Source organism: Balaenoptera musculus, chromosome 2, assembly GCF_009873245.2.
Source record: "Balaenoptera musculus isolate JJ_BM4_2016_0621 chromosome 2, mBalMus1.pri.v3, whole genome shotgun sequence".
NCBI lineage: Eukaryota > Metazoa > Chordata > Mammalia > Artiodactyla > Balaenopteridae > Balaenoptera > Balaenoptera musculus.
This window is the reverse complement of record NC_045786.1, coordinates 74,305,752-74,313,769: the sequence shown is the minus strand read 5'-3', so window position 1 is coordinate 74,313,769 and position 8,018 is coordinate 74,305,752. Positions and strand designations below refer to the sequence as shown.

Genomic DNA, 8,018 nt, shown 5'->3' with positions numbered 1-8,018 from the left:
TCTCTGCCCTTGGGATCAGGACACCACAATGAGGATGAGTGAGTTTTGATGAGTTCATGGGGCGGGGGTGGCATAGAAAAAGCCTAGCCGGGGCTGCCCCCTCGGTCTGCGGTGCTGAGAAGCAGGAACCCTGGCCTTGGTAGAAATCAGAGCATCACCCAAAGGTGGGGCATGGGGAGTAAGGAAAGGTGGCCTCCTTTATAATTTAGCAAATGATTCGCCTTGGAAAAGTGAGGAGCAGGGAGAACTGAGTTCTGTGGGCTGTTTTTTTTTTTTTCTTCCCTTTTCTTTCTTGAATCTCTTTTTGCCTTCACTCTAAGTGGAGTGTGTCCAGGGGGAGGGAGAGCTTTGGGTGCATAGAGGCAGTGGAGCTCTGGGTGGGACTGGAGAGTGCCCCCAGGCAGCCAGCCAACCAGCAAATCTCAGCTGACCCTGAGCTGTGTCCTACATCCCTGATTGGAGACAAAAATGATCATACTGAGTCTTTGAACCACTTCTCTGTGGCTAGAGATCATGGCCCATCTTCTCCAAGAGCCTACTGATACAGAACATTGAATAAGGTTAGGGCTCAAAGTACCCGCACCCCATCTTCTTCAGTACCTTTTGTCTCTTTCAGACTCCAGCTGCACCCATCTGGTAACACATTAACTTGGCTTGCTTATCTCTTTCGATTTCCTGCCTCTCTGAGTCACGGCCTCTTCTCCTTATAGCCAGTCAGTGGGGCTCCCCTTGCTCTCCGTGACCACATGCAACCTTTCTCTTCTGCGCAGCCTTAGAATTCTGCCAACACCTACTGTGCTGGGTGCTGAGAGAGAACGAATAGGATTTCCAGGAGCTTGTAGTCTAATGCGAGGACAAAACTGACACATACTAGAGATAAACACCACCGTGAGGAAATAAGTAAAAGGGTGCATTTGCCAGTTTGTAAACTCAGCTTAAAATGGTTGGATCCCTGCTGCCTGGGCCTTCCTCTGACCCTCTTGTTGGGACTGCAGGGTCCCCTGTACCTCCATCGAAGTTAACACCAAACTCCACTGGATTCTTCCAGATCCACCCTGCTGAGCCTGGCTTAGTCTCCCCATTATTGGAACGCTTAGACCATTTCACCGACATACAGGGATTTACAGTTCAAAATAGCAGAAGGAGGCAAAACTATCCGCCCAATAATCAGCCTAAACTCATGATTAGGAGAAAAGGATTGAGGGGTCTGAGCGGGAAAAGTCTGCTATTTCAGAAACGACACCATAGCAGTAGTCATTGTGGGAACTCAGGACTGTGTTAGGCTTATACGTATTATCGGGTTTAATGTTGCTTTTATTCTCAGTAGTTGAGGGAGCTGAGTGCCTTCATCATTTTCAGTGCTTGGGACTTGTGAGTATCTTCATGTAATCCTGGACCCTTGGACACATTTGCCCCCAGGCTCACCTGGCTCTGTTGGGCCTCAGCAGGGCTAAAAGAAACCCTCATGAAGGGATTCATTCCTTAGTTCTGGGCTCCTAGACCTTGAAACTTGCCTGGTCCCCAGGCACTCTGGGTCTGGGCTCTTCCTCCCTCTTACCAGTGCCCCACCTTCTCTTTAAGGCCAGCATGGAGTTAAGGTGTGGAATCTGCTGCTTTGTGATCTCTGCGGGTTGCCTGGCTCCTGATCTTCCTGTGCCTCTCTCCAGCTATTCTGTTTCCTCTCTTGAACTTCCCTGGGGTCAGCTGCAGCTCACCTCTCCCCTCTGCAGTGCTAACACTGACCACTTAAACTGAGCCTCTTTCCAGAGCACAGAGAAGGGGACAATTCCAGGTCTCTTCCCTGATCTACCCACATCACCAGCATCAATACTTTTCCTTGATCCAGAGTTAAAGAACACTATTTGTACCCTCCTTGAGCTATTCTGTGAGCAAAATAGGCCTCTGTGGGCTGGTACTGGAGACTACTTAACAGTAACCTTCACCCAGGGCCTGCATATGCCAGGTTTTAAGTCAAGTCTCCCATATGCGTTATCTTGTTTAATCTTCACAGCAATTCTATAAAATAGCTATTAGTATTAGCCCCAGTTATACCAAGGAAATCACTGAAGCACAGAGGGATTACAGAATTTGCCCATGGTCACACAGCTAGAAAGTAGCAGGGTCAGGATTCAGACCTAGCTCTCTCCTGCCAAAGCCCAGGTGTGCCCATAACTACTAGCCCCTTGGTGTTACTCATACGTAGATTATCTTAACAAAATATATCCACAATTTGTTAATGTTACATTAGCATATATTTAGCAAATAAAAGTGGATACCTGTTTTGGTTACCTTAAAAATCAAATATTTAAAGTATTTTATCTCTATTGAGAGATTCTTTGATTTTTTTTTTATGGGAAAGAAGGTGGGACTTTGAGGTGGCCATCAAAGAGAAGTAAGATATAAACAAATTGGAAAGATTTTGCTAGATTCCGATACTGGAGCAAGTGTTTATCCTTTAATCGTTTTCGCCTCGGAGTGATCAAAGCTGACAGAAGACAGGGCCGAGGGAGCGGGGCCAATGAAAGGGCGGGCGCACATGACTGCATGTGGCTCCGTGCCATTGGTCTGTCTTCATCTACAGTCAGAAACAGGCAGAGGAGGTCCAAAAAAAGCAAAGACCTAAATTCCCTGTGCTTTATTGGGGGCTGCATAAACAGTTCTTGCAGGAGGAAGGCAACACTAACTCATCTTCGTTATTAAGCTGTTGTCTTCGTATGAAGCCCGCCCTCCTGGACTCAGCTTTGTGATGCTGGATGAGGGAAGTCTGCAAATCACGTTTGTGCTTTGCCAGCTGCCCCCTATTAGGCTCTGCCAGTAGGGGGCGTTGGAGGAAGACAGACTGGAGGCGGGACTTCCTGTTGGCTTCATACGTATTTCCTGCTTCTGTGAGCGTCACCATGTCAACACCCTTTTCCTTCGCAGTGGTGGTTCCTTTATGTAGCTGCACTGAATCTAGTTTACAGTAACGGAGCACAGAGACACCAGGCTCCTCAGGAGAGGTCTGGATCTCAGCCTAGGAGGCCCTCCTCTGAGCTCAGAGACCCCGGCACCAACCAGAGGTCTGAGTTTCCGCTTGTTGGCATCCCTCTTACCAAATTCTCAAAAATCCCCCAATATTTTCCTCCTTCTTCCAGCCTAGGGGTGGTAGCTACTTCCAGCAATGGTTACTTCCTTAATAATTTAGCATCATCTACCCCTCCCCCTGCTTTCCATTATCTACTTAACTTGATACCTGGTTAAGTTCTTTATGTGAAATTATTAAATTTGTTATTTCAAATATTTGGCCAGGAATGCTGCATATTTGGAGGGGTGCTTTGGGGGTGATGGAGAGAGGCAAACAGTGGCAAACAATGTCAGCAGTTTTGAAGAAGTCACTTTTCACACCGTATTGCCAAAACCACCCATGGGGCTCTCACTGAAGTCCAACCACCCTTAGTGTTAGCCTTGTTCAGACTGCCAGGAACCCTAGACTCACAGACATTAGTGACGGAGATCTACAATCTGGAGCCCCGAGGATATTTCTCCAACCTACAAATTATTAACCGTCATGGAAAGACAGGCAAATGAATTTTTTTTTGAGCAGTTGCCGTGGAAGAGCAAACTCTGGCTTTCACTGACTTTTCCTTTAAAGTAAAACAACAAAAGAAATAATCCTTGAAGGTCATTTTTATTGCTTCACTCTTCAGTGAAATTCAGGGAGTATTCAGGGAACATAAGAGAAGTGATATTTGAACTCCAGGCCAAAAGAAGATAGGGGCATACCTGTGTGTTTCTACGGTTCCTTGTTAAGGGGGAAAAAAGCTTTCAAGTTCTTGTCTGAGTATTGACAAGTTTTTATGAACGGTTTTGTGGCAGGAGAGCATGAGTACAAACTGGGCTGTTCTGGATCAAATAGCTGCTTGCCTTCTCAGACATTGCCAGCATTTTTTTCCTGCTTGCTCACCTTCCTGGATGACTTGTTCTTGAGAGCATGCTCCTGAATGATATATCTGAGCTGGCTCTCTTATCTGAGAGCAAGAAGCCAGAAGGTGAGTGACAGAGCCACCTGCTGTTCTTTACTTTGCAGAGATTAAGGAGCCTGACACAGTTTCTTGGACGTCCTATGAATGTTAGAAAATATATTTTGGAGAGGCTGAAAGAAGAAGAGACATGGTGTTCACATTTGCTTCCATGGAACCCAACCGATCTTCCCTTGGGAAAAAGATCTTCCCTAAATAGGAAAGAAGCTATCAAAGGTGAGAGTTTGCTTTACTTTTCATTTTTTCTTCCTCTTAGATTCCCATAAGTTATTATTAAAGAGGATACAGTCTTATGCTTTGAACAAGATTGCGATAAGGGAAAAGAATTATTGCTGGAAGGATATGTCACATTTTGTTCCTCTTTTTCTCCTTTTGGGGATTTTTTTTTCCCCTATACTATCTGGTTTTCTTTGTTGGTACTAAGTACCCTTAGTGATTCAGATATACATACTTTTTCATATTCTTTTCCATTATGGTTTATCACAGGATATTGAATATAGTTCCCTGTGCTATATAGTAGGACTTTGTTGTTTATCTGCTTTTTACATAGTAGTTTCTAAGTACCCTGTTTAAAAGGTATTTAAACCTTTTACCCTATTTAAAAGGTAGCTGTGGTTTGGAGGAACAAGTATTAGGCTTACAGACACACACGCCACAAAAAAAAAAAAATTGGAAAGAGGGAGTATGGGAGAGTCCCAGATTTGCTTCTTATAATGTATATGACATTTGGCAAGTTATTTAGCTTCCGTTTTCCTCTCTATAAAAGAGGCCTAATATTACTATGTTTTAGGCATGTTGTGAAGATTCAATGGGAAAATGTAAAGAAATTTCTGGCTCAAAGAAAGTTCTCATTAAATATTGCATATGCATAGCTTTGTGTGTCTCTGTGTGGATATATTTTAAATTTGGATAGACTGAGAGTTATCTGTATGAATGATTACAGTGTATTTTTGGAATTACATCCAATTTTTTGTACTTGTTTAAGAACATTTTCTTTAAAGCGTGGCTAGATGCCACATCTAACCAATGAATTATATGTGATGAAAGCATCCTAAAATATGAACTGTCAAATAAGAGCAAGAAGTGTACTTTATCTTTTAAAAGGACATTTCTAGAACTGAAGCTGAGAGTTTGAATTTCATGGATTTTCTCTCTAGACCGATCAGAAATTCTATCCCCCAGTTAAGAGCTATGTTAGAAACAGGGTGGTAAGGTTTGGGGGGAAGAAGGAAAAATGAAGGGCGGGGAGTTCCTCTTATTAATTACACCTCTACAGCAACAGGTACTCAGCTCTGCTTCCCTTTCTGTCTCCTGAGGTGGAGGTGGAGCCAGATCCTGATCCCAACCCCAGCACGATCAGCTGGTTTGTAGTGTCAGGTTATAGACCTCCATCAGTGAGCTGGGTGTGTGAAGTTCCTAGGCAGGACTTGACTGAGGATATTTGTCTAGAGAAGAAACCTATTTTTGCCATCACTTCGGAGTTGAACTTGATGTACCTTGAGCATGTTCCAGGTTAGTTTGTAACTGAAGGCATTTTGTTCTGTCCAAGGATTTCATCCTCCTCCTCCTTCCCTGTGCCCAAACTCTACCGGTCTCCCATTCCATGAAGATGATTAAGTGGAGGAAGAAACTCTGCGGGGGGCGTCACCTGTGGGCCCTGGGCTGCTATATGCTGCTGGCCATTGTTGCTCTGAAACTTTCTCTCAGGTTAAAATGTGACATAGATTCCCTGGATCTGGAATCCAGGGACTTCCGAAGCCAGCGCTGTAGGGACATCTTGTACAAGTCCCTGAAGCTGCCAGCAAAGAGATCCATCAACTGTTCTGGGATCACCCGAGGGGACCAGGAAGCAGTGGTCAAGGCTCTCCTGGACAATCTGGAAGTCAAGAAGAAGCGGGAGCCTTTCACAGACACCGATTACCTCAACATGACCAGAGACTGTGAGCAGTTTAAATCCCAGAGGAAGTTCATCCAGTTCCCACTGAGCAGAGAAGAGTTAGACTTCCCCATCGCCTACTCTGTGGTGGTCCATGAGAAGATTGAAAACTTCGAACGGCTGCTGCGAGCTGTGTATGCCCCTCAGAACATATACTGCGTCCATGTGGATGAGAAGTCCCCAGAAACTTTCAAAGAGGCCGTCAAGGCCATCGTTTCCTGCTTCCCAAATGTCTTCATGGCCAGTAAGTTGGTCCGGGTGGTTTACGCCTCCTGGTCCAGGGTGCAGGCTGACCTGAACTGTATGGAAGACTTGCTCCAGAGCTCGGTGCCATGGAAATACTTACTGAATACGTGTGGGACAGATTTTCCTATAAAGACCAATGCTGAGATGGTCCTGGCCCTCAAGATGTTGAATGGGAAGAACAGTATGGAGTCCGAGATACCTACTGAGTACAAAAAGTCTCGCTGGAAATACCACTATGAGGTGACAGACACATTGCACCTAACCAGCAAGATGAAGGACCCTCCCCCTGATAACTTGCCTGTGTTCACAGGGAATGCCTATTTTGTGGCTTCTCGAGCCTTTGTCCAACATGTCTTAGAGAACCCCAAATCCCAAAGACTGATCGAATGGGCAAAAGACACCTATAGCCCGGATGAACACCTCTGGGCCACCCTTCAGCGTGCACCGTGGATGCCTGGCTCTGTCCCTTACCACCCCAAGTTTCACATCTCAGACATGACCGCCATTGCCAGGCTGGTCAAATGGCAGCTCCATGAGGGAGACATCAGTATGGGGGCACCTTATGCACCTTGCTCTGGAATCCACCAGCGGGCTATCTGCATTTATGGGGCTGGGGACCTGCACTGGATTCTTCAGAATCATCACCTCTTGGCGAACAAGTTTGACCCAAAGGTGGACGATAATGTTCTGCAGTGCTTAGAAGAGTATTTACGTTATAAGGCCATCTATGGGACGGAACTCTGAGATACACCGTGAGAGGATTGCAACCCGAGGGGCAGGAACATGTACAAACGTGCCTAGAACACGCTGGGACAGTGTGGGGTGGGAGACCAGGGCTCTGGAATCCATGGCCTCCCCCTGGGTCAGGGGGCTGCTCTTGGAGTGTGGTGAGTAGATCTGTTGCCTTGCAAATTGCTGCCCTGGGTGAACACTGACTGTTCACTCACCTCACTTCCAATAGCTCCTCCACTGACTCTGCCACCGAGTTGGGAATAAGAACCAGCTCTTTGGGTGAATAAGGGAGGGAGTGTGGCAGGAGACCCTGGATTTCAGTTGAATTCTTGGCATTGGCTTTTTCACTCTTTGGAGAGGCCATTCCTAATAATTCTAGGCTTGGTAGTAGGGAGGGGACTTTGAGGGAAAAAAGGCCTTGTACTATTTTGTACTATTAACTTAAAAATAAATAGCTTCTGATTCAAATCCCTGACTCTACTTTTTGTCTAGTAAGCCAGAGATAAGATAAAACGTTGAGACGTTTTCTCATAACTATTGGTGACATTTAAAACCCCTGGTGGCTAGCAAGAGAATCCCCATTGTTCTGGAATGATCATGGCAAGCTGTATAAATGGCAGATGCAAAAGAATATAGAGGAACACAGCTGATTCTTTCATTACTGAAAGCCCTCCTCATTTTGTTAACATTGCCAGATTCATGACTTTTCTGTAAGGGAAAAGGCAGGGCGATTTAACCCATATGACCATCCATATCCTTATGGGAAAATTACAGCACTAATTTTGCAAGCTTCACAACCAAAGCTTAATGTTCCATGAGAAAGATGGTAGTTGCCATTAGGTAAGGTCACCGTATAATTTATTGTCAAAACTGGAACACATTTTACTTGGGGGTGGGTGGGTGCTGTAGTATTAATAATTATGTTAGATAACAAGAATAAACTAGGTCTGGTTATTCTATCTTTATGCCTCTTGAGTCAAAACTTTTATTTAAGTATGTGAATGGAATGGTCACTGTTCATAGTTCTGTGGCTTATACATTTCCTTGTGGGGAGACAGTTGTGTGTGTGTGTGTGTGTGTGTGTG

General features: G+C 45.1%; 1 protein-coding gene across 2 annotated transcripts; it reads left to right on the top strand.

Moving 5' to 3' along the window:
* Positions 1-2,951: 2,951 nt before the first annotated feature.
* Positions 2,952-7,397, top strand: GCNT3 (glucosaminyl (N-acetyl) transferase 3, mucin type). 2 transcript variants are annotated; one of them, XM_036843242.1, is made up of 3 exons: positions 2,952-3,059; positions 4,067-4,235; positions 5,569-7,397. In XM_036843242.1, exon 3 carries the CDS (start codon positions 5,623-5,625, stop codon positions 6,943-6,945), a length of 1,323 nt encoding a protein of 440 aa, XP_036699137.1. In that variant the 5' UTR covers positions 2,952-3,059; positions 4,067-4,235; positions 5,569-5,622; the 3' UTR covers positions 6,946-7,397. The 2 variants fall into 2 exon arrangements, with proteins under 2 accessions (XP_036699137.1, XP_036699138.1); XM_036843243.1 differs by having other exon boundaries at positions 5,336-7,397.
* Positions 7,398-8,018: the final 621 nt, after the last annotated feature.

Coding starts and splice junctions, on each gene's coding strand:
- GCNT3 (XM_036843242.1), top strand. CDS start 5,623: ATGAAGATGATTAAGTGGAGGAAGAAACTCTGCGGGGGGCGTCACCTG.